We start from the raw sequence: 24,864 nt of genomic DNA, 5'->3' as shown, positions 1-24,864 counted from the left end.
ACTTTACTATGAGAAATGTCAGGGAAAGCAGAATTTCAAGGCTTCTGTCATGAGTAGATGACTCTGTAGTGAAATCCCACTTAAAAAAAAACAAAAATGCAGTTAGGTTCATGATCTGCACAAAACTGGGATGAGCGGCGTCAGATACTGTTCTCTATGGGAATGTAAAGACATACTCCCAGGGCCAGTTATGTTCCTTTTAGGGACATGTTTACCCTCCCAGTTGGAGAAGGAAATGGCAACCCATTCCAGTATTCTTGCCTGGAGAATCCCATGGACAGAGGAGCTTGGTGGGTTACAGTCCACGGGTCGCAAAGAGTCAGACATGACTGAACGACTTCACTTTCACTTTACCCTCCCAGTAAGGATGTCGATTGCACTGTCTGAAACTAACATCTTCTAAAATCTGCTAATGCCAGAGACTGCCTGAAATTCTCCAAGATCAAAGCGAGAAGCAGAAATTCCCCACATACTTTCAGCACGGGCTGTGATAACACCCGTCTGTTTTCTTGGAGTCAGAGGGACTGGCCATGGTTCTTTGTAACTTTAACTCAATTGTCTTATTCTTCAAACATAATTGATTCTAAAAGTTTCAAGTGTTAAAAAACATTTATTTATTTATGTATTTATGCCACACCACATGGCTTGTGGAATCTTAGTTCCCTGACCAGGGATTGAACCTGGGCCCTCAGCAGTGAAGGCACAAAGTCCTAACTACTAGGCTACCAGGGAATTCCTGAAAACCTTTACTCTTGATGAGTGCAACTGGGATTTACTTATGAGAAAACACATCCTCTTTGCTGACACTTAAGTTATATTCAAACATGACATACAAAATCTCTTGTTTGTGAGCTTGGTTTCTGGAACATTACTAGAGGCACACTTTTGCTTGATTCTTTGATCTATACTATACCACTCCAGGAACTTTGGAGCTAGAATTCTGGAGCATCTTAAAGCTTAAGGTTTTAAAAACATCTCAATTTGCTTAAATTCTTCAGACTGCCAAGGGCCTCACTAACCTCCATAGTTTTTCTCTCCAACTCCCTTAGGCATTTCTTGCCTAGTCTCTGGAAGCCTCCCAGGTTGTCACTCTGCAAAGAGAGGAAACAACGTGCTTGTAGGGAAGCTGCTCTGGAAAGAACACAATTTCCTGCTCTCTCAATACACTACTCTCCCTTTTAGGCCACGAATTTTATACTATGGCCAGAATCAACATTTATTAAGGGTCCGTCTAGTCAAGGCTATGGTTTTTCAGTGGTCATGTATGGATGTGAGAGTTGGACCCAAAAGAAAGCTGAACGCCGAAGAATTGATGCTTTTGAGCTGTGGTGTTGGAGAAGACTCTTGAGAGTCCCTTGGACTGCAAGGAGATCCAACCAGTCCATTCTGAAGGAGATCAGCCCTGGGATTTCTTTGGAAGGAATGATGCTAAAGCTGAAGCTCCAGTACTTTGGCCACCTCATGCGAAGAGTTGACTCATTGGAAAAAACTCTGATGCTGGGAGGGATTGGGGGCAGGAGGAGAAGGGGACGACAGAGGATGAGATGGCTGGATGGCATCACGGACTCGATGGACGTGAGTCTGAGTGAACTCCGGGAGTTGGTGATGGACAGGGAAGCCTGGCGTGCTGCAATTCATGGGGTCGCGAAGAGTCGGAAACGACTGAGCGACTGAACTGAACTGAACTGAAGAGAAAAAGGAGAGTCGGCGATACCCTTGGCGCTTTAGAAAGAATTGTTTCTGACTGGCAACAGTTTTTTGTTTGTTACGCGCATCCACAGCGGTAGAAAGCTCACTCAAGAGTAACCCTGAGCCTAGACAGCCAACCTCAAACTAAGTACAGATTGCGGGGAATTTGAAGATACAGTCCAGGCCAGGAACCTCCTTTCCTCGATCACGTTTCTACCCGAGTCCGCAGAGGAACGGACCGGAAGCCGCGGAGGAGGTACCTACAGTACGGCTGTTACGCTGGCCGGAAGAGGAAGGAGCAACCCTACAAGACTCCGCTCCTACTTCCTGTTTCGGCACAGTTGCTGTTGTGGGCGGTAGGGGTGGTTAGTAGCTTGGGCTCTGGAGCGCTTGTGCGATGTCGGGTAGAGGCCGCTGTCCCGATTGCGGCTCCGCTGAGCTAGTGGAAGACTCGCACTATTCCCAGAACCAGCTGGTGTGCTCCGACTGCGGCTGCGTGGTCACCGAGGGCGTTCTTACGACCACCTTCAGTGACGAGGGCAACCTCCGAGGTACCTGTGAGGGCTTTTCCAGGGCCATGGATACAGCCTGGGGCGATGGAGGGATTGACGTCAGATGCTTCTTATCTCTTGCCATCTCCCTGTCATGAGCACACTTAGATATGGGAGAAAACAGTGAAAGTGAACGAGTGAACTGCAGATCAGGGGCTGCCATTATCTGTTTTCTTGGCTCCATATCTGTTACATGTAGTAAATGAAACAGAAACAAAGTTCCACTGAATTTACCTAGTTTGCCTATTTGGAAGCATTATATCAATAGGTCAGTGTTGTGCGAATGCGGGAAATACTACTACCCCGAAGCGGTTTTGAAAACTAATTGGCAAAAACTTACTTTTCTTTTTTTTCATTTGTTTTCCAAGTCCCTGACCAGTGCAGCCCTCAAAATCTACAGGCAGGAAAATTGCCTGAATTGAATGTACAGGAGGGGTGGCTGGAAATTTGGAGCACTTGGAACTGCTTTAATGCTAGTCCTAGTCTTCTAAAGCTTTCTGTGTATTTGGTACTGCTTGTGGTTATAGAAAACCAGATGGACCTTTTACCTGCAAAGATGAGCACCTTCTGTGAGCTGGGGAGTGGATACCTGATGATTTGGATTCTGCTCCCTGGTTTTGTGTGGTGGGAGGGCAGGGGTCCGTGAATAGAGACTAAACAAGCTATTTTTTGTCCATTATCTTACAGAAGTAACATATTCTCGAAGCACCGGGGAAAACGAACAAGTTAGTCGAAGCCAGCAACGAGGTGAGAATCAACCTTTTATGACACAGTGGCTTTAAAGAAAATTCTCCTTATGGTCCAGCTTGTCTGCTTGTCTTTTCTGTTTTCAGCATTATTATGTAAAGGTAGAGAAGAAGAGAATGGTAATTAGAAATAAAGGACTGAGGTGGTTCTAAGAGAGGTAGCGATTAGGTGGAAGGTTAAGTCTGCTTGGGTATGTTTGAGGTAGATTCGAGGAACCCAGGTCAAAGCTTGGTCACAAATCAAACCAACTTCCAAAAGATGCACTGAAGTGTTGACTTCTTTCCACAAAAGTCTTTGTGCTTTTCAAATGGCCTTACCAAGTGTCACTCCATTGTAGAAAGGTCCATTATTTGTGCATGTGGTATCTGAGGTGAGTTTAACAGAACTTGCTGGGAGCTCCTTTGACTCCTTCACGTATAATATCATGTCATCTGCAAACATGATATGAAGTGACGTTTTTACTTCCTTTCTAATTTAGATTCCTTTTAGTTTTCCTCTCTGTTTGCTATGGCTAGACCTTCCAAAGCTATGTTGAATGAAAGTGACGAGTGTGGGTATCTTTGTCTTGTTCTTAGTCTTATAGGAAATGCTTTCAGCTTTTCACCATTGAGTATGATGTTAGTGTGAGTTTGTCGTATATGACCTTTATTATATGTTGTTTCCTCTAGACCCACATTCTGGAGATATTATTATTGTAAATGGATGTTGCATTTTATCAAAAACTTATTCTGCATCTATTGAAATGATCATATGGCTTATTCTCAGTTTGTTCATGTGGTGTATCACACTGATCTTTGCATCCCTGGGATAAACCCCACTCAATCAAGTTGTCTGATCCTGTTAACATATTGTTGGAAATGCCTCTAACTCCTGCCGTGGGTTTTCCTAGGTCTTCGCCGAGTGAGAGACCTCTGTCGAGTGCTGCAGCTGCCGCCAACATTTGAGGACACAGCAGTTGCCTACTACCAACAGGCGCACCAGCTCACTGGCATCCGCACGGCCAGGCTGCAGAAGAAGGAGGTGCTGGCTGGTTGCTGCGTCCTAATCACCTGCCGGCAGCGTAACTGGCCCCTGACCATGGGGACCATCTGCACCCTGCTCTATGCAGATCTGGATGTGTTTTCTGGAACCTACATGCAGATAGTGAAGCTCCTGGGGCTGGATGTGCCATCTCTGTGCTTGGTGGACCTGGTGAAGACCTACTGTAGCAGGTACCTGCCTGGGGGAGACACGGGGGTGGCATGGGTTCAGACCTGAATCCTTTTATTTCCGCTGTCTCTTTTTGACCAAGTCCATTCTACGAGGATGGACTTCTCCTTCTCCTGTGCCTGGCGCTGGTCAGGTGAATCCCATTTTACGTTTCTAGAATGTTGTGTCATTTTCAAACCCCTTCGCTGTCATAGCAGCCTGATGCTGTAGGAAGGTTAAGTATCAGCTTTGGCACGGGGGGGTTCTGGGTTCTACCACTCAGGCCTGCTTGACTAAATGCCACAGCCCTGCCTCAGCAGGATCATGTTGTGTGTGATCAGAGCTGAAAGAGTATGAGCAAACTGACAGAGCTGGAATTAGAAGCTAATTTTTTTGTTTAATAAGTAGCTGTGTTCTTTTTTTTTTCTGACAAATACGGTAGAAAGCAAAGGCTGTCAGTGTTGAATGACCTTGAGTTTGAAGCTTGGTTATTTCTAAGCTGGATGACTGTGGGCAAGTTTTTCGACTCTTAAATGCACATAACAGGCTGTTGAGTAGATTAAAGAACATTTTGTAAAGCACTCACTCAGAATGATGGCTGATGGTGGGGGCAGGCGGGATTGTCAATAGACATTAGTGCCCTTCTGCACTCTCTTGCCCTTCACCTCTCCTGCAGGAGACTCTCCCTGATTTCTCTTGGTACCTGAATAAAGTTGCTACCCAGCAGGCTTGTGTGTTCCCAAAAGAATAGCATAGCTTGCCTATCTTCTGCACTTTGGAAGAGCTGTCTCCCTGAGGTACTGAGACCAGACCCTCATTTTGGTTATTTCAGCTTCAAGCTGTTTGAAGCCTCCCCATCTGTGCCAGCCAAGTACATAGAAGACAAAGAGAAGATGCTATCGCGAACACTGCAGTTGGTGGAGCTGGCCGATGAGACTTGGCTGGTGACCGGACGGCACCCCTTGCCCGTTATCACCGCCGCCACTTTCCTGGCATGGCAGTCCCTGCGGCCTTCAGATCGGCTGACCTGTTCCCTTGCCCGATTTTGTAAATTGGCGAATGTAGACCTGCCCTACCCTGCTTCCTCCCGCGTGCAGGAGCTGCTGGCTGTGCTGCTGCGGATGGCCAAGCAGCTGGCCTGGTTGCAGGTTCTGAAGCTTGACAAACGGTCTGTGGTCAAGCACATCGGCGACCTTCTCCAGCACCGCCACGTGCTGGTCCGCAAGGCCTTTCGGGACGGAACAGCTGAGATGGACGCCAGGGAGAAGGAGCCACAGGGCCAGGGGCAGGGGCAAGGAGCGGGAGACGAGGATGTGGGGAGTAGCTCTTCAGAGCTGCCTATGGGCAAGCGGCCCGCCAGCCCCGCCCTCCTCCTCCCACCCTGCATGTTGAAGCCCCCAAAGCGAGTCTGTCCCACCCCCCCTGTCTCCACGATCACTGGAGATGAGGACATTTCTGATAGTGAAATCGAGCAGTATTTGCGTACCCCTCAGGAAGTTACGGACTTCCAGAAGGCCCAGGCAGCTAGACAAGCTGCCCAGAGTGTTCCGAACCCCACCTGATGCACATTGGGCATTGAGGGCGCTTCCCCTCATCTGATGACTTGCTGACTGGCCTGACACAACCAGAGGAATCTGTCCACAAGCCCTCAGGTGTTTCCATTCTCGTTTAAGGGACCCAAGAGGGGTTGTGCATCCCAGAGGTGAAGTCAGAAGGAGCGTGGGGACTCCCGGGTTGGAGAGAGTCCCATCCCTTGGTCCAAGAGAGTGGCTTGCCTCCCTCCGGGTTCTGTGGGCTGGCTTTCTCTCGGGCTGTTGGGGCACCGTCAGGGGCTCTTCTGCTCCCGGATTGGATTGGATACACGGCTGCCGCGGGGCTGGTGTGGATTGTGGGTTATTCCCAGCGTTACCAGCCCTCAGAGGATGGGAACCAAGCAACCCTCGGCCCTGTGTTTGTTCAAAGACCCTGTGGGCTCGTGTACAGTGTTAAAGATCCTCTCTCATCACAAAAGGACCGTGGCTGGAGGAGTAAGGTCATAGCTCAAAGGGCTTTGCAAAATTTTAATATATTAAAACAAGAGGCATCTGCTAGAAAACATTCTATTGTATAAAACCCGAGCTTTTAAAAACATGTTTTCTTTGGCACTTTTCATCCCCTCCCTCCCCTTTCCCCAGCGTATTGCAAAAAGCTCTCCAGTGCTAAGGCATTGGCGGGGTATGTAAACAGCAGCCAGCATACGTGGAAGAATAATATGAAGCTTTTTTTTTTTTTTGCCTTTTTTTTTTCTTCTAATATTGTCTGTGCAGCAAGCATAAATAACAGGATCCATCTCAGGGTGTGTGGGTTTTCTCCCTTTCCCCTGTCTGCTCTCACCTTGGCGATCAGGCTGGAGTGATACGGAGACTGGGCTGAGTTTCCCTGTTGCTTTTCATGAGGCCCAAGTTTCCCTCCACTTTGATCATGTGCTGTAATCAAAGGCTGGTGGTTGCTCTTTAGGTTGGGGAAAATATGAGTGTTGGAGTTTAAAAGTAGTGAAGGCACAGGTCCCAGGTGAATCGCAGGGCCCCTTCCCTTTGCCTTGGGGATTTGATTTGGGCTTCAGTGGGGCAGAGAAGCTGGTTTGATTTTTTTGGAGGTTTCTGATACGGACCTAGACATCAGATCATCGATAAGATTCTCCTGTCTGGCCTCATGGAGGTGGGGAGGCCTCAGTCCCTGGGAAGGGGAAGGCTGTGCCATTAACAGTAATGCTTTTCCAGCACCACCTGAAGCCTGGCAGCAGCGCCCCTCTTCAGAGCGTTTTTTTCAGTAGGACTAGGTTTGAGGCAGGACTACCTTCAGCCCCAAATCGAAGTACTAGCTCTGCTATCCTCCCCAGGTACCTGGCAGTCAGCGTCTTAGGTGTAGGACCTTAGCTTTGTCCTCAAGTGCCCTCTCAGAGCTCTGCCATGGGGGTCTTGTCCCAGTCCCGTGGGAATGGCCTCCAGCCCTAAGCCTGCACCCCTCCTTCTACTTGCCCCCTCCCTTCCAGAGAGCTGGTTGATCCCAGCTGCCTTTCACGCGGCCCGCCTTCTCCTTTTGCATAGTTAATTCCAAAAAGCAGCACCTTGTTCCCTCTGGCTTGTCCTGGTCACCTGGCTCATCTGCTAGGCTCCCTAGTTAGCCAGAGTCGGGGTGAAAGAGAGGCTCTGGGGTGTGGGCACAGAGGGGAGACTTCAGAGGAGGGCGGTTAGGCGAGAACGCCTCACTCAGGCTACATCACCAGTGTTCCCAGTAAGGCGGATGCCGCCAGTGAGGCGGGTGTACCTTAGAAGGGGCCCGCCCGAGCTGTCCCCGCCACTCTTGGTCGCACCGCAGACCGGCAGGACTTTAGCCTGCAAGCCTGGATGGCAGGTGCTGCCGAAAACCGGCCTGGGCCGGGACGGAAACCTACCCCGCCCGCGGTCCAGGGATTGTCTGTCGCTACGCCGGGGAGGCCCGCCCCGCGGTGGTGGGCCTACGCCTTTCCCTCCCCCGGCCTCCAGGACTACAGCTGGAGAGCCCAGGTGCAGCGAGGCACCTCCACTCCCACCTGGGGGCGTACCGATCGACGTCTCTGGGGCGCCCCCCGCCCCTCCGTGAGAAGCGGGGTCAGGAGCCCGCACGGCCAGCTCGTGCCGAAGCGGCGCCCGCGCCCACCCTAGACGGTGGTCTCGCTTTTCCAGAGGCCAGTCTTCATGCAGCCGCCGCCGGCCGCCTCCGCATCGCTCGAGGGGACGTCATCGTACTTGCCGCCCTTGGGAGCGCCGTTGAGGCTGGCCGAGTTGAGCGGGTACGAGCGGCGCTTGCTCTCCTTTTCCAGCGCGCCACCCCGGAGGTTGTCGCGGCTGGCGCTGCGGCGCTGGCCCGGCCGGCCGGCCTCGGGGGGCGGCGCGGCGCTCGTGTCGCTGCCCTCCGACGGCGTGAGCGCGGCCTCGCCCTCGAGCCGGGGCCCGGCGCCCGGGCTGTGGCGGCTGCTGCCCAGGTAGCTCTCGGATGGGCTATGGTGCGGGCTGCCACTCTCGCTTGACTGTAGCTCGGCTGCCCCGGCCGCGCCCCCGCGCAGCGCCCGGAGCCGGTTCTTGCCGCCGGCCTCCCCCGCGCGGTGCCCCTTGGCGCGGCTCTTGTGGCCCCGGCGGCCGTGGTGCAGGTTGTTGGGATGGCGCTGGCCGAGGCCAGCCCGGGGACCCGGAGGCTCGGGCTCCCCCTCCCCGCGGGCCGCCGCCCCCGCCTCGCACGCCTGGCTCTGCGCCAGCTGCAGGTTGGTGAGCTTGCAGGGCCCCGGGGGCGGCGCGTGGCCGCTGCTGCCGCTCGGGGACGATTTAAGAGACGGGGGTCCCTCTCCGAACACCGGGGACCCGTCTTCGGGGCCGGCAGGCGCGGCCCGCGGGGAGGCGCGGGATCCCGAGGCCGGGGGCCGGCAGGCTCGCCAGGAGGCCCTGACGTCCCTGCGCCTGGCACAGTGGTGGGTGAAGACGAAGAGACCCAGGGCAGAGGCCGCCACGCCGTACAGACAGCTGCACACCACCCGGGGCAGCCAGCGCTGCGACACCGTCAGCGCCCCGCAGGCCCACGTGGCCAGGTAGAGGAAATGCGTGGTCACCAGCGCCCCCAGCTGGACTCCCGGAGAATAGAGGCCGTCGCCGTCCTCCGAGGGCCCGGGCGTCACCACCCCTGTGCTTCCAGCCGCCAGGAGGGAACCTGAGTCACTCAGGAGGGGGCCGCTGCTCCTGAGCCTGGTGGAACCCCTCAGCTCCTCCCCCGGCTCCAGGGAGACCCGGCCGGTGCCCCCCTTTGGGCTCTGTGCCAGGGGACCCCGTAAGCGCAGCCCTGCGCACAGGAAATAGATCCAGGTGATGAGCAGAATCAAAGCCACCGGGATGTAGAAGGCGCCTAGGCTCGGGCGCCACACCAGCCAGCAGCTGCGGGGAGAGACGGCATGTATGAGGTGGAGCCCCGAGGCCGGGTGGGTGGGGAGGCGGCTCGGGCCACATGCAGGTGTTGGGGCTGGGCGACTGGCTGGGCGGGTGGGTGGTGCCCCCTGTGGTGAGGAGTAGGAGGCACCCCGCCAAGCAGGGAGGTCAGGGGCAGGGCCAAGACGCTCACTAGGGGCTGTGGTCCCGGTAGTTGTGGATGTTGACAGCGGCCGTGATGCCACAGATAATGAGTGGAATCCCTCCCGCGATCAGATAGAACCTGGAGAGAGGGGGTTTGGGGGTCAGAGAGATGGGGAACAAGGAGGGGACCTGGTACTCGGAATCCTCACCGAGGGGTCTCCGCCCCATCCTCCTTCCCCGGGAAATCGTGTGCGAGTTTTGTTTTTTTTTCCAGGGATGCAGGGCCCCTCTAGGGCAGGTCATAGGTCCCTAGGGGATTTGGCCAAGACTGCTTGCTGTAAGGAACAGAGGCCAGAATTGCTTTCTGTCCCTCTAAACAGCACCGAACTCAGTGCCGCTCTGGTTCCCAGGATCCCTGCCCAGTGCCCTGCAAAGTTGCTTACTTCCTTGCCGTGGGATGCCTCAAAACCCCAAGGAGGCACCCCCTCCATGGCACTGGGCAAACTTGGTGCCACCTAGGCCCTTGGCTCTCCTGCCTTTTTTTTTTTTTTTAATGGCCACAGGGTCTTAGTTTCCCGATTAGCAACCGGACTCAGGCCACGGTAGTGAAAGCACCAAGTCCTAGCCACTGGACGGCCAGGGAAGCCCCCTGCCTCCTCTCGTGTCTTGGGAGTGTGATCTCCCAGGACCTTGGACCCACCCTGCATCCACCCTGGGAGAACAGCCTTTGATGTCTTTCCTCCACCCCTGGAGCCCTTCCCCACCGCAAAGCTGACAGATGGAACTGCCTACCGCAGCATGGGTCGGGGGGCAGGCAGGGCAGCGTCCCCTTCTGGTGGAGGGGGCGCCCTCCAGGTGAGCTCCTTGTGGAGGACGCGGGCCTTCACGCCCATCCAGAGGAGTGTAGACAGTGAAGAGTAGTGCAGGGTGATGCCCACCTGTGGGGTCACGGGCTGAGGGCTGGGGGGCCGGCCACCCCGAAGCCTCAGCCCCCACAGTGTTCTCCCCTGCCTCCCACGTGCCCCGCCCCCAGCTCCACCCAGACCCTCCCCAGGGTTGCGTCCCTGCTGTCACCCTCTCTACTTCCAGCCCAGGGCTCTCCACGTGCCAGGGTGGCTGTCGTTGCTGCCGGCCTCGTCCCCGACTGCTCTTCCATCGCAGGCCCCCCAACCTCCACTTCACCCCGGCTCCTAGTATCTCTGCTTCTCACCCCCCCACCAAAACAAGGCTGGGCCCAGAACCGTGGAGCTGGAGCCCATGACCCACCCCCACTTCCGGCCTGTGTGCCTCCCTCCTCTGTGCCCAGGCTGCTGGCACCCATCCTGGAGACCCCAGCCCTTGCCCTGCTTACCGCCTGGCAGACCATCTGGTAGTTGGTGAGCGTGATGCCTCCCGCAAATACGGCAGAGGTCATGGCCATGTGGAAGCACAGGTTCAGCAGCATGTGCCAGCCCTTCCGGGACACGTGGATGGAGCTGCCGCAGAAACATCTCTAGTTAGTGGACCGCGCAACCCAAGGTCGGGCGCGTGGGCTCTCAAGACCACCAGGAGGGTCGAAGAGAAGGCAGACGTTGGTGTGCGTGCGTGAAATGGGACAGACACCTTAAGCCCCGGCCTTTTTTTTCCACCTCAGAACACTCGCAGGAAATGCTGGGCAGGAGCCTGGGGAAGGGACACTTGCCAGAGCTGAGCGACCCCCTTGGCCTTCCCCCGCACACACCCGCTCCCCCTGCAGGAGCTCACCTGTGGTTGAGGATGTAGGTGATGATGGTGGAGAAGAGACAGAGTAGCAGCAGGGCCGTGCAGGGGTACACGACAGGGTGCAGCCCCGCCCCAGAGCCCCCCGCCTCCCTGGGGAAGGCACTCAGCTCCTGGAAAGACAGGACAGGGAGTGAGCAACAGGAAGCCATGGGCCTCGAGGCCCCCTGTGGGGTCCGGCCCAGTCCCCCAGGCCGGTTCTTCCCTCCCAAGTCCAGTCAGCCTTGGGCCCCAACTTTGGCCCTTTGCTATCTGGGTAGCAAAGATGGAAGCACCACCACATTTGGTCTAAGTAGCATTTCTGACCTGCCTTTCTGGGAGCGTTGCAGGTTCTCAGCCTAAAAATCAGAGATAAGGAAAGAGAAAGAAGGCACTATGCATGGTACAGCCACACACCTGCTCAGGATCTGGGAGTTCGGGCTATGAAGTGTAGTGCAGGAGGTGAGGGGCTGGACAGGGCTGGGCGGGGAGGGGGACAGAGGGCAGACATGCCCAGGTTCATTTTTCACTTTAACAACCTGGGTGTCAGAGTGAAGGATGTGGAGACCCGGCCTGGTGGTTCCTGAGCCATCTCTCTAGACATGGGAAGAGGACCTCCCTGTCTATCTTCTTTTTTACCTTTTCCCCCCCAAAAGGCTGTGGGGCTTTTTTCCTTTTTCCCCCCAAAAGGGTCTGGGGCTTCCCTGGTGGCTCAGATGGTAAAGAATCCACCCACAATGCAGGAGCCCCTGGGTTTGATTCCTGAGTCAGGAAGATCCCCTGGAGAAGGGAATGATGACCCACTCCAGTATTCTTGCCTGGAGAATCCCCATGGACAGGGGATCCTGGCGGGCTACAGTCCATGGGGTAGCAAAGAATCAAACACGAGTTAGCAACTAACACGTTCGCTTTCCTGATAGAGGGCCTGAGGACCTCCCTGTCTCCTGCAAGATGGAGAGGTGTGGGGCAGACCAGAGGGACAGGTCCCCGTGAGTCCTTCCCATCACGAGACCCGATCAGGCCACCATTCTTTCCGTATTTCCCTGTGGCCCCAGGTGGTCAGGGCGCCCACTCAGCTCACCATGAGCACAGCCACGTTGCCCAGGTGCTGGCAGTGCAGGGAGCTGACGTTGGGCTGGCTGGAGCGCAGCTGGCAGCCCTCAGATCGCCAGCCCCCGGGCCCCCCGGGCCCCTCCTGGCTCCACCAGGCCGCCACAGGCTCGGCCCCCTCAGCCCAGTGCCGCAGCGAGACGGCCACTGGCTCCGTCAGGTTCCCCACGCCGCAGCCACCTAGGGTGGGAAGGGGAGGGGGATCCACTCAGGCCCGGGCGGGCGTGCGGGGGGCTTGGCGGGGCCTAGGGGATAGAGTTAGATGCCACATGCAGGCCCGCCCCCTACCCCGGAGCCTCAGCCTAACTGGAGAGCTGCAAGGATGAATCAAAACAAAGGCACGGCGAGCTGGTGGCCCTCCTTAGTGCCAAAGGGGTCGCGGTGACTTGGCCAGGAAGGGAGGACTCGGGGGTTGGGGACAAGAAGGTGGAAGGTGACACTGAGGGAGCAAAAGCCGGAGTGAAGGGAGGATACAGGAGGGCAGGCACCCCGCAGGGGCAGCTGGCACCAGGTGGTGATGGGGAGGAGAGGGAGGCCCCTGCGGGTGGAAGGTCTGTGCTTGGAGCCCTTCAGAAATGTGACGAGTCGGGGATGTGAAACCCCGGGTCCCCGGAGCCTTTTCTCCACCCGTCCCTTCCTTCATGGGATCCCCCTTTCCAGCATCGTCCTCGGAAACGGTGCAGGGGCCACCATCCCCTGCCTCCAGGGGTGAGGGCAGGGCCAGGCAGGGCGGGGTCCTGGCCGCCCCCACAGTGGGGTAGGGTGGGGCACAGGCCCTTACTGGTCCCCGCAAAGATGACAGGGGTGGCCACTCCACGCCTCCTCCCAGGCCCCGCGGCTCCAGGGCGGGAGGTGTTGCCTAGAGTGCGGAAGAGGCGCCCGTTGCGGAAGATGAGCAGCTGGAGGGTGCAGTCTGGGGGCGCCGGGGGGGCCAGGGCCGCCGGGGGCGTCGAGAACAGACTGGGCGGCAGCTGGATGGAGGCCAGGGCCACGCTGTTCTGGGGGGGACATGGGAGTTCCTCAGAGATGCCTGGGGTCCCCGGGACTCTGCTGGCCCCCAGGGCCACCTCCACATGTCCCCTCCCCTGCCTGCATCCCCTCACGCCCCCTGCCCCCTCTAGGCACCTCACCTCCCACCCGCCCCCCACCTGCTCAGCACCCTGCCTCCCCAGTGCCCACCTTGATGTGGAAGGCCGACAGAGACACGTTGGGCCTGCCGGTGGTGCAGCGGAAGCGGAGCTGCTGGTCGGCCAGGGGCTCCGGCTCGGGTGACGGGCTCTGGCCGGGGCCCGCAGGCCGCGTGCCAGGCATGCCCGCCTCCCTCCTCTGGAAGGCCGTGCAGGTCAGGCCCACATAGCTGTGTGGCTTGATGAGGTAGGCCTCCAAGGCCACGTTCCTCGAGTTCTAAGGATAGGGACCCCGTCACCCTCTCCTGGCCTGCTCCTGCTCGAGACCACAGACCTGCTCCGACCGACTCCTGGTCCCTTGCCCGTCGCCCAGGGCCTGGGAGCCCCGAGTCGGCCGTGGAGTCCCCTCAGTGCTGCTCCGCCCTCCCTCCCGCTCACTCACCCCCAACCTTGCAGCCCGCTCAGCTCCCCACATGCCCTGGTCCTCCTGCCCCAGCTAAGCCGGAGAGCAGGGGCCATGTGCCCCCTTCTCGTATCCACCCCCCGTGCCCAGAGGAGATGTGGTGGTCTCCTTTTTGACTGTTAATAGTTCCCCACCCTTCACTGGTCACGTCCCCTCTTCTTGGGGATCTGAAGTCTCCATTAGCTCCCACTCGATCCCAGTGCTGCCCTCTGCTTCCAAACCCTCCTCCTGGCTCTTCTTCTCCTCCCTGCCCCTTCTTGTGTATTTCCATCCACCTAGCCCTTCAACTCAGGGTTTCCCCAGGTAGCTCAGTGGTAAAGAATCCTCCTGCCAAGGCAGGAGAGGTGAGTTCAACCCCTGGGCAGGGAAGAGCCCCTGGAGAAGGAAATGGCAACCCCCTCCAGTATTCTTGCCTGGAGAATCCCATGGACAGAGGAGCCCGGCGGGCTACGGTCCATGTGGTTGCAAAGAGTTGGACACGCCTTAGTGACTCAACGACACAGTCTTTCAACTCGGTTCCCCGCACGAAGCCTTGGGTAACTGCTGTGGTGTCACTGGCCTCCCTCTCCTCTGCACTGCCCCCCCTCTCCTCTGCACTGCCCCTGACAAGCTGGAATTTGATGCCACATGACCGGGATGGGACCCTAGTCATATTCGGGTTCTTGATAAATCAGGCACACGGCCGGCCCACACTTGGACTTGCTCCTGGATGATGAGGGCTGGGGCTGACCCCGTCACCTCTAAGGCCCCTCCCTGTGCCTCCCTGGTTGGGGCAGCCTCCCAGCTGGCCCACGGTACCACGGAGATGTGCTGGGCGTGGGGGCTCAGCGCAGCTCCCCCGATGCGCTCCAGGGCACCCACGATGCCACTGCAGGCCTTGTCCTCGCGCTGGGCCAGCCACAGAAGGTGCTCGTCCACAAGCATCAGGTTGCTGGCCATGTCCACCATCACCTCCACCAGCTGGGGGCGGGAGGGGTGGGAGTCACGGCGGGCAGGAGCGAGGCTGGGGCAACAGAGGCTTGAGCGGTTGAGGGCGGGCAGGTGATTTCCAAGGGACCCAGAGGCCCGACTGAATCTCACCTCTTTGATCTGGTCGACATAACCCAGAAACTTCTGGATCATCTGAGCCACATAGACGACGTCCATCATATCGGAGAAGCTGGCGGCCTCGGCCGTGTACACTCGAAGCTGGTGGGCCAGGGTCAGCGCGTTGGAGGCGTTGATGGGCATCTGGGTTGGAGGGAGGAGGAAAGGGCACCATCCAATCCGGCTTCTTCTCCCCCAAAATGCCCCCCAGGAGCCCCCTTCTCTGGGCTGTTGCTCGGCGATGGGGCCTGGGGAGCAGGGTCCTGCCCATGTCTTGAGTCTGATCCCGATGGGAGAGGCAGATGTAAAGAGAGAGGTCTGCACGACTCAGGGCCGCCCTCCGGCTGCGCCACCCCTAAGGACAACGGGATGACCTCACGCTTTCCTCTTAAGGCGGACCTTGCTGTACTGGGGGACAAAGATGATCGGGGTGGCCCTCCCGTCCCGAGTGTGGCCCTGGGGAGTCTGAATCCCCGGGAAGAGGAGACGAGCGCGAGACACAGCGCTGGCCCTGTGGCTCCTCACCGTGCCTCCCAAGGACGCAGGGGCCCCCAGCCCCGTGGGGCCAGCCAGCTTCTCCCCTTCCCCTTCCCCGTGGCCTCCACCCCCGCCCCGGCCTCACCAGCACGAAGGTGTAGAGCACCCGGGTGATGTCGTTGGTGTACAGGCAGTGGGAGTAGTCCCCCGGCTCCCAGCGGCCAGCGCGGTCGCACCGGCGAGAGGCTCGGGTGCCAGGGGCTCCTCCGCTCAGGGGCACCGAGGTGAAGGGGTACTGCAGGCAGGACTGGTAGGCTGTGATGCCAGCTAGAGTTCGCGGCCACCTGGGGGCAGAGGTGGAGAGTTGCCGATGACCCAGGCTCCTCAGGGCCAGGGTCCATCCCTTCCCTGCCCTGAGAACTGTGAGGCCAGACCCCTTGGGAGCTGGAGGCAGGGTCCAGAAGAGGCCGTGTGGACTGGACTTCAAGGGCTTCCCAAGCTCCCCCTGAGTTCTTAAGCTGTGTTTGTTGGGACAGTGCTGTCACTGCTGCGAGGCTGGCCTTGGAGTCCTGAGTTCAGGTCACTTATACTTTCTGGGCCTCAGTCTTCTCAGCTGTAGGATGGGAGAATAACACCTGTCCTGACTAAGGGAGAGGCCCCTGGGATATTAAAATGTGACGTCTGTCATGGGAGAGTTTTGTCAACTATCCATGTAGGGAAGCAACTGGCCCTACCCCCCGCCCCAAAAAAACCCCAAACCCCTGTTCTGCACAGCACATCTTGAAGGGTGATTTTATACAAAAGGATATATGGTCTCTCTAAACATACCAATGGGATCCGGAGCTGAATGACAAGAGGAAGTGTTTTCTCCATCTTAGAGCAGGTGGGGGGACTGTTCACTCGTGCCTCAGAGGCTTGGGTGGGGGGCGGGGGATGGCCAGGGGTGGTCCCAAACCTGAAGTCCCCGCGGTTGTTGGCGACACGCTCAGCAGGGCAGTAGGAAGCCGAGGTCTCCAGCACCACGATCTCCACCTTCTTGCTGGCGTTTCCCTGGACCGTGGACACGGAGCACTCCCATTCGCCTGAGGCCCACACGCCAATGTGAGACAGGGTCAGCTCGCTGCGGGCGGGCGGGCAGGCAGGCGAGGGCTGGCTGGAGGCGCTCCTGGTGGCCACGCCACCCTCCCCGAGCGCCCGGGTGCCAGCTTCAGGCTCTTTTCTTTTTTTTTTCAGTTGAGTCATGCAAGATCTTAGTTCCCCCACCAGAGGTGGAACCTGGGCCCCTGGCAGTGGACCACCAAGGAAGTCCCCCAGGCTCTGAGCCAAGGGTACAGGCTCACACTCCTTTAACACTGGCCTTACAATAGCGTTTTTCAGGGCTTCAGTCTCCCCACCCTCATCATGGAGGTAATAAAACCTCTCTTGCAAGACGTTTGCAGAGAGCAAGTCCAACAATATAGGTGAGACCCTCTGTATCTTTGTAAAGGTACTGAAGAAATGTCAGATTTAATCAGTTTTTTTCCTATCAGGCAATCTGTAGGGCTTCCCAGGTGGCTCAGTGGCAAAGAATCCACCTGCCAGTGCAGGAGACTGATTTGATCCCTGGGTCAGGAAGAGCCCCTGGAGAAGGAAACGGTAACCCACTCCAGTATTCTTGTCTGGGAAATCCCATGGACAGAGGAGCCTGGCGGCTACAGTCCATGGGGTTGCAGAAGAGTCGGACACGACTTAGTGACTAAAACGACAATTCAATTTGTATCCCTCACGCAGACCATTTCTGACTTAGTTCTGGATCTGCATAAACGCGCCCACAGACATTCCCAGGAGCAGACCAGCTCCTGTCGGGGGTGAGTGGGTGGGTGAGGGTTCTGGCTCCCCCCACCCCTGCTCTGGGCTGAGAAGGGGCTGCAGGGCCTGTACCTGGTGATGAAGGTGCAGTCGTGGACCAGGCTGTCGGCCAGCAGGACGCCCGCCTGCTCGTCACCCTCCACGGGGGCCCGGTTGTGGTACCAGCGGATGCGGGTATCGTTGCCCAGGTAGCTCGCCGAGCACTGGAAGGGCAGCCGGTCACCCTGGAAGACCACTTGGCGGAGGGATGGGATGAGGTGGTGTGTGTGGAGCTCCAGGGCCCCCTCTGTGGGCGAGGACACCGGGAGTGAGCCTGAGTGTCAGGTGAGGACCAGGCCCCTCTGTCTGGAGCCCACCCTAGTTCAGAAGAAGGGGGCTGGAGTGTCTCCAGAGATTAAAGCAGAGGAGAGGAGCAGGCGGGTTTTGAACGGGTAAAAGTGCGTATTTCCATAGCACGCTTTGTCACCCCAAGAGGTGGGACCAGATGAAAAACATAAACCAAGCAGCGCTCCCCCCAGGAAGTTTAGAAAATCGGATGGAGGACGGGTCCCCAGTGGGGTCTAAGGGAGAGGACGCCCTGGAGACCAAGCCCACCGCCTCGGGAGCCTTGAGGGCTCAGGTCAGCTCACCGCAGCGCAGCTGGGCCTCTTGGAGGCCGGCCAGGGCCTGGGCGTGCAGGGCACTGGGGTAGGCACAGAGCGTGCGCTCCGACAGCTGCAGGGAGCGGTTGTGGGCCCAGGGAAGCAGCCAGCGCAGGCGGCAATCGCAGGTCAGGAACTCGGTGCCGAAGTCCCTGCAGAGGGTGGAGGGGCCCAGGGTAGAGCAGAGGGGTTCCCTGGGCTCCCGGGGTGGGGATGGAACCCCAGGGAGAGACTGAGGCTGGAGAGGGCAAACGCCACGTGCGAGCCTGCGCCCTGAGGTGCCCTGCGGCCATCACCGCACATGGTGGGGCTTCGCCCAGCCCATCGTCCTGCCTCCTCAGAAGGCTGGCCACGTGCTTGCAGTGTTTATGTGTCCCCCTCCTGGCCGAGGAAGGAAGCAGGGGTCTGGGGAAAGGATACTCACACCACCTTAAGGGCTGGCAGCTCATCAAAGACCCCAGGTTGCAGACTGGAGAAGATGTTTCCAGATATGTTTCTGCAGTGGAACAGGGAGACGGGATCTTAGGTTCTCCCTGGGCTAGGGGTGAGCCGTGAGAATGCAGGGCCCATGAGGGTCTGGGGAGCCTTCCCTCGCACCCCACCCTCCGTCCCCGCCTTCCCTGCCCCGCACTCACAGCCGGAGAAGCCTGGGGAGGCCCTGGAAGGTCCCGGAGGTGAGACAGCCGATCCGGTTGTTGGAGAGGTCCCTGGAGAGACACACAGACCCTCAGCACGTCGGCCACGTGGCAGCACATGGGTCCACCCGTGAGGGACACATGTGTGAGGCTGAGGCTTGTGTGGGGAGCGGAGAAAAAGGGGATGGGGTTGGGGCATGAAGGGTCTGCCCCCCCACCCCGTATATATGGTGAAGAGGGACAGTGGGTGACTGGGATCCACGGGACCTCCTCCAGGGGTGTGGGGCCTGGGGGCATGGTGGTCAGGATACGCCACTCACAAGCGCTTCAGCTCCCCCAGACCCAGGAAGGCGCCAGGCTGCACCGTGCTGATGACGTTGTTTCTCAGGTCCCTGCGGGAGACAAGCAGGGGGCCCTGACATCTCGCCCACTCGGGGGGCACACGGCCCACCTGGGTGGGCAGCTCCTGCTCTAGTCGGGGCTGGGGTCTCCGTTGCCCTTGAAATCCCTGGTGTCCTCAGTGGCGGCCGGGAGGCCGCTTGAAGGACCTGGCCCCTCAGACAGGTGCCCGTGGCCTCCCCGGCTCCCTGGTCAGACTGGCGCAGGGAAGGTGCAGAAGGGCGTTGGATGGACGGATGGACGGACAGACGATGTGGCAAACCTGGTGGAAATGGGAGGGGAGGGCCCCGAGCCTGGTGTCAGGAGGCCCCAGCTGCCAAGAGCTGCCCCGAGTTTCTCCATCTCTCGGGGCTGCCGTTGCATCGTTTGAAAACGGGCGTGACGGTCCTCTGCGGACTGCCGTGCCGCGCTCAGTCCCCCAGTTGTGTCCAACTCTCTGTGACCCCATGGACCGTAGCCCACTGGGCTCCTCCTCCGACCATGGGGATCTGCCACACAAAGGTACGGTCTCCTCGAGCCTGGCTGCGGGGAGGCATTCTGGAGTTAATCCTGTGGCCCTCTCCTCCTGGCAGGTGAGCAAGAGTCCCCAGCTGGCTGGCTGCTGTGGGATGCTGCCTGCTATCCATCACCTGGCCACACCCCTCTGCCCTCAGATGGGGAAGCTGAGGCCACGGGGGCCACCGGCCAGCTTCCGCCAGGTCTCCTCGGAGCCCCCAGTGCAGACAGAAGGTGCCAGGGGAAGTGTCACCTCAGGCTGGCCTCCAGCAGGTCACAGACTGGATGGAAGGAAGGACGGTGACCGCCGCCGGGGCTCCCCAGGGCCAAGGGGCACCCCCCAGGAGGAGTGACCTGCAGGGTGGCCGAGTCTGTGGCTCACTCTCCCTCCCCTCCGTCACGTCCCAGAGGGGCGGCAGAGACTGAAGAGGCCATCCCTGGGGACCAGCCAGTGCCCACCTGGCCCCAGCACCCCCACCAGACCCAGCAGCCCTCTGGGACCACCAAGGTGAGGGCTGGCCCCCGGCTTGTGTCAGCGCCGCACCCTCTGTGCAGTCACAGCAGCGGGAGAGGGGCTGGCCGGACCAGCCTCTCGCCTACGCTCCCCGAGGCCCACCTGGGTCTTTCCTGAACCAAACCAGCACAGGCTCAGGGCTCACCGAGACCCCACCGGGAGGCTTCACTGACCACTGGGAGGGGGCTGCAGGCTCTCCACTCTGCTTCCTGCTCTCCAGCATCCTCTCAGGCCCCCCGGAACGCCCAGGAGAGAGACGAGCATGGCTGGGGGTTGGGGTTGCGTTGGTGTTCCTGGAGTAACCCACCTAGCTTGGCTGGTGAGGCAAACCTGCTTTCCAAGGCCTGGCCACCCCCAGCCCCAGCTCCAGGAAGGGGCTCTTGGCTTTGCAGGCCAAAGCCTCGGGAGCACCTCTGGATTCTGGGCAGGAGGGGGTTAACTGAGCCAGCTCCCTGCTGGGGGAGAGGAAATGGGTGTCCAGGATGGGGAGGCGCCTTCCCACCAAGGGGCCTGTTTTCACACGGGCCAGCCCAGCTGGGGACAAAAACACCCAGAGAGAGACAGAGAGACAGGGAGAGAGACAGAGACAGACAATAACAGAGAGATAGAGAGACAGAGAGACAGAGAGATGGAGTCAGACAGAGACAGAGAGACGGAGAGATGGAGTCAGACAGAAACAGAGAGACAGAGACAGGCAATAACAGAGACAGAGAGACAGAGAGATGCAGTCAGACAGACACAGACAGAAAGAGACAGAGAGATGGAGACAGGCAATAACAGAGAGATAGAGAGACGGAGAAACAAAGACATAAACAGAGAGACAAACAGAGAGAAATGGAACACGTTCCCTGCTCAGCCCTGCCCCTGGCTTGGGGGCCTCACACCGCAGCACCCTCTCCCACCGAGGACCTGGCCTCCTAACCCTGCGCCCCTTCAGAAAGAGGCAGCCACCAGGGTGCGTCCCACGGGGTGACTTCCACCCCCAGGGTGCAGGCAGGGAATGTGCGAGACTGCAGGGCCCAGAAGGCTCCTCCAGGGTGGAGTCTGGAGAAGGGGACGGCCCCCACCCCAAGCTGCCCTTCCTGCCTGCTCCCCGCCCTCCTTGCTGCCCAGAGCCCCACCCGCACAGCCCCCGCCTCCGATGCCGCTCTGGCCTGTGCCCCCTGGCCCCTCTGGGGGTCTGGCCGTTCTCAGGGCTCTGCCTCCCACCCCGCGCAGGGGAAACACATTCCTCATTGTGTCACTTCCCTTCATGGGCTGCCAAGGGGCCCGGGCCGCAGCCCCCCGCCCCTTCCCTCTCTGCTCACTGTGTTTATTCTCATTTCCTCCCCGCCCCCCTCCAAGAACCCCCACCCAGCTGCCCCACTGATGCTCCACAGATGGGAGCAAGGCAGGCGGCCTGGGCCCAGCCCCTTCCTGCCCCGGGTTTCCTGCAGCCCCCACCGGCCACCGGGGCCTTCAGAAAGGGGAGCTTCCAGCGAGTATCTGCAGTCCTGACCCCCTAGTCTCACACCCGCAGAGCAGCTTCCGGGGTGGGCAAGGCAGCCCTTAGATGGAGTGCCCTCAGAGTTGGCCTGGATCTACCATTCCTGGTCCTCTCCAGGGGGAGGGGGGACGGGTCAGGGACAGCTCCCTGAGCTGAACTGATAGCCCGATGGGGGCTGCCCCCCTCCAGCCCCAGCAGCTCAGGCCTCCTGGTCCCCAAGGTGGGGGCGCAGCTCTGGGGCTGTACCCTCCCAAGTGGTAGGAGGAGATGCTCACGTAGAACTTGGGTATTTCTGTGGGCCTCTGAGGCCCCTACCGGTTGGTTGGTGGTTCAGCACCTTCCTGGCTGAGTGGAATCTTTTTCTGAGTATCTGCTGCAGGCTATGGAGCCCCGCCCCAGAAGAATGCACCACCCTCCACTACTATGTGCCTGATTTCAGAGGCTCGTGGAACCCAGGTTACAAACCCCTGCTCTGGTCTTTCTCATCTGACCCCTTCATCTCTTAGGTGAGGTCACAAGGACGCACGGATGTGTCCATGATGTGCATCCTTCTGTAATCTCCCACCCCTGTCTGCTTCCACAGGGCCCTCCCTGGTCCTGGAACCTGGAGAAAAGGCAGCTTATGCGCGGAACCTCCCTCCCCACCCTCTCACCATGCCTAACCCAGACCAGGCTCCCCGACTCCAGACATATCCCTCTCCCCGTATCTGTGCCCACACGGAGGAGCAGGATCCCCCTATGGCAGAAGTTGGGGGCAGGGGACTGCTGGGAACAAATCTCACCCTATACCCTTCTTGGGAAAAAGGAGCTCAAGGAGCTGTGTGTGTAAGACTGAGTGTGTGAGTGCAAGGAGCTGAGTGTGTAAGACTGTTGTGAGCACAAGAAATAAAACAGCAGATCGACTGATAGGTTGGACTTGAAATTTTTAAAGCTTTGCTCTTGAAAGAATATCACCCAAGAAAGGGCAACCCATGGGATGAGAGAAAATATTTGCAAATCAAATGACCAATGAATGCATGAAGAGGTGCTCAACACCATTAGGGAAATACTTGTCCATCAAGATGGTTATAATTTAAAAAACAGAGATTGGAATCCTTATATATTATTGATGGGAGCGTAAAATGGCACAGCCACTTTGGAAAAAAGCTTGGCAGTTAAAGCTACCATTGTTTGTTGTTGTTTTGTTGTTTAGATGCTAAGTTGTGTCTGACACTTGTGCAACCCCATGGACTGGAACCTGCCAGACTCCTCTGTCCATGGGATTTCCCAGGCAAGAATACTGGAGTGGGTTGCATTTCCTTCTCCAGGGGATCTTCCCGACCCAGGGATTGAACTTGTGTCTCCTGCATTAACAGACGAATTCTTGACCACTGAGCCGCCAGGGAAGCCCTACATGACCCAGCAATTGCACTCCTTGGCACACATCCAAGAGAAGCGAACACACACGAACACAAGAACATACACAGGAATATTCATAGCAGCACTATTCATAAGCCCCAAGTGGAAACACCCCAAATGTCTATCAACTTATGAATGAAGAAATAAAATATGGTATCTTTATACAATGGAATAGTATTTGGCCATAAAAAAGAATGATGTAGAGACTTCCCTAGTGCTCCAGTGGTTAAGAACCTGCCTGCCGATGCATGGGACACAGGTTCAATCCTTAGTCAGGGAACTAAAATTCCACATGCTGTGAGTTAACTAAGCCCACGCACCACAACAAAGATCCCGTGTGCCACAACTAAGACACAGTGCAGCCAAAGATAATAAAGAAATAAACCTGAAAGAATGACGTGCTAATACATGCTATACGGATGAACTCGGAAAACACTATGCTTCATGAAGGAATGCAGTTACCAAAGATCACATACAGTGTGGTCCAGGCAAATCTACAGAGACAGAGAGTAGCTTAGTAGTTACTTGTTGTTGTTTGAGTCACTAAGTTGTGTCCGACTCTTATGGGACCCCACGGACTGTAGCCCTCCAGGCTCCTCCGTCCATGGGATTTCCCAGGCAAGAATACTGGAATGGGTTGCCATTTCCTTCTCCAGGGGATCTTCCCGACCCAGATAGTCTCCTGCATTAGCAGGCGGATTCTTTACCACTGAGCCACCTGGGAAGCCCAGCGTTTGCTCAGGGCTGGGAAATAGAGGGTGGAGGATGGGAGAAGTGATTGCTAAGGATTCAAGGTTGCTTTAGGGGATGATGAAAATGTTCTAAAATTAGATTATGAGGATGAATGCACAGCTGTAAGTGTACTCAAAAACCACTGGATCCTACCCTTTAAACGGGTGAACGTTATGGTACGTAAATTAGGTCTCACTAAACTATTGAGTGTGTGAGCTTGTATGACAGTATGTATTTGAGTGTGTGTGTGTGAGTGTGTACCCACACTCGGACAGGGTGGGGCAGCACGAAGCTGGCTCCCTCTGGCCCCCACAGACCTCCCTGCTTGTGGGTTTGAAAACCAAATTATAGGTTTGGAGGCCGCAGAGCAGCTCCCTTGGGCCCTCCAGGACTTTCAGGGTTCCTTAGAAAGTGGGGGGGTGGGGGCGGGGAGGGCTGGCTGCGGAGTGGGCACGACACCCCCGCAGGTACAGAGGTTGTCTAGGGGAGGCGGGCGGGGAAAGGGAGAGGTCTTGGGGGCCAGGAGGGAAACCCAGACGGTCCGAGGCTCCCTCCCACCCGCGTGCCCCGGGCCCCTCTTGTCTCTGACCTCATCCAATAGGTATTTATGGAGCACATACCCCGTGCCAGGCCTTGGGCCTACAGCAGCGAGCAGGAGGGCTGTCCCCGGACCCATTAGCCTCCCAGCTCGGGCCCTCGGGCAGCGTCTACGCCGCGTTCCTCTCCGGCGGCGGCGCGGCCGGGAGGGCAGTGGGGGCGGGGGGTACGCCAGAGCCCGGCCCCCGGCCCCGCCCATAGATTAATGGAAGCCACCTGGCTGGGGAGCCTCAGCCCCCCGCCCGCCCCCAACCGTTCCCGTGAACATCCGCGTCTAATGAGAGCCCCAGCGCCGCCGCATACCAGCCCCCGGGGCTCATTAATCTCATTAGGCAACGACAAATCAACCCGGGCCTCGGCTCCAGGCTCCCACCCCGGGCCCTCGGCTCCAGGCGTGCTCAGGCCACTGGGGCCGTGCGCGCATCCACGCGGACCCACACGCAGGCCCGCACGCCCAGTCCGGGGCTCCCTCGGCCTTCACCCCACCCCCCGGGGGTGCTGTCTGCCCCGTGGTCCGCTTGGGTCTGCTGGGAAAGTCCGGTGGCCGGGTCCCTGCTGAACGCACGGAGATGCGCCGGACCCGAGAGACGATCCGATCGCCGGCAAGACCTTTTCGCGCAGACACTTTGTCTCCACCACCGCATGCCCGGGGCTGGGGGCTGCGGATGAATCAAGCGATCAGGGGCGGCTGGTGTGACATCTTGCCACTTATAACTCTTCTGGGGAGCAGGAGACCGCCTGTACTGAGAGCCCGAAGTATCCCCCTGCTGTCTTCCTGGGTGAGAGCCTCTTACCTCCGTGATCGCCCATCAGGGAGCCGCGCCTGGCTCCTTGATCCAGGCGAGAACCCCGCGGCTCGCACAGGCACC

General features: G+C 58.2%; 2 protein-coding genes across 2 annotated transcripts in view; one reads left to right on the top strand and one right to left on the bottom strand.

Annotated features, from left to right (window-relative positions):
* Positions 1-1,995: 1,995 nt before the first annotated feature.
* On the top strand, positions 1,996-6,511 carry BRF2 (BRF2 RNA polymerase III transcription initiation factor subunit). Its single transcript, XM_040242931.1, has 4 exons — positions 1,996-2,240; positions 2,928-2,987; positions 3,877-4,198; positions 5,008-6,511. The coding sequence occupies exons 1-4, from the start codon at positions 2,087-2,089 to the stop codon at positions 5,735-5,737; spliced, it is 1,266 nt and encodes a 421-aa protein (XP_040098865.1). The 5' UTR covers positions 1,996-2,086; the 3' UTR covers positions 5,738-6,511.
* Positions 6,512-6,799: 288 nt separating this feature from the next.
* Positions 6,800-24,864, bottom strand: part of ADGRA2 (adhesion G protein-coupled receptor A2) — a 35,923-nt gene continuing 17,858 nt past the window's right edge. Inside the window, exons 3-19 of the mRNA XM_040242930.1 lie at positions 18,695-18,766; positions 18,375-18,446; positions 18,164-18,235; positions 17,728-17,891; positions 17,171-17,384; positions 16,206-16,370; positions 15,396-15,594; positions 14,768-14,917; positions 14,486-14,647; positions 13,277-13,501; positions 12,879-13,095; positions 12,069-12,277; positions 10,994-11,121; positions 10,602-10,725; positions 10,043-10,188; positions 9,300-9,389; positions 6,800-9,115 (exon numbers count right to left, since the gene is read on the bottom strand). Of these exons, the coding sequence (XP_040098864.1) occupies positions 7,855-9,115; positions 9,300-9,389; positions 10,043-10,188; positions 10,602-10,725; positions 10,994-11,121; positions 12,069-12,277; positions 12,879-13,095; positions 13,277-13,501; positions 14,486-14,647; positions 14,768-14,917; positions 15,396-15,594; positions 16,206-16,370; positions 17,171-17,384; positions 17,728-17,891; positions 18,164-18,235; positions 18,375-18,446; positions 18,695-18,766 (3,670 nt within the window). The 3' untranslated portion in view covers positions 6,800-7,854. The remainder of the gene's footprint in view (positions 9,116-9,299; positions 9,390-10,042; positions 10,189-10,601; positions 10,726-10,993; positions 11,122-12,068; positions 12,278-12,878; positions 13,096-13,276; positions 13,502-14,485; positions 14,648-14,767; positions 14,918-15,395; positions 15,595-16,205; positions 16,371-17,170; positions 17,385-17,727; positions 17,892-18,163; positions 18,236-18,374; positions 18,447-18,694; positions 18,767-24,864) is intronic.

This window comes from Oryx dammah, unplaced genomic scaffold (genome assembly GCF_014754425.2).
Source record: "Oryx dammah isolate SB20612 unplaced genomic scaffold, SCBI_Odam_1.1 HiC_scaffold_7, whole genome shotgun sequence".
Lineage (NCBI taxonomy): Eukaryota > Metazoa > Chordata > Mammalia > Artiodactyla > Bovidae > Oryx > Oryx dammah.
The sequence above is the reverse complement of the archived record's forward strand: the minus strand, read 5'-3'. Positions and strand labels throughout refer to the sequence as shown.

Excerpts from the sequence above, each read along its gene's own strand:
- BRF2 (XM_040242931.1), top strand. The coding sequence starts at position 2,087 with ATGTCGGGTAGAGGCCGCTGTCCCGATTGCGGCTCCGCTGAGCTAGTG. Across the intron at positions 2,241-2,927 it reads TGACGAGGGCAACCTCCGAG|AAGTAACATATTCTCGAAGC; the intron begins GTACCTGTGAGG and ends ATTATCTTACAG. Across the intron at positions 4,199-5,007 it reads GTGAAGACCTACTGTAGCAG|CTTCAAGCTGTTTGAAGCCT; the intron begins GTACCTGCCTGG and ends TGGTTATTTCAG.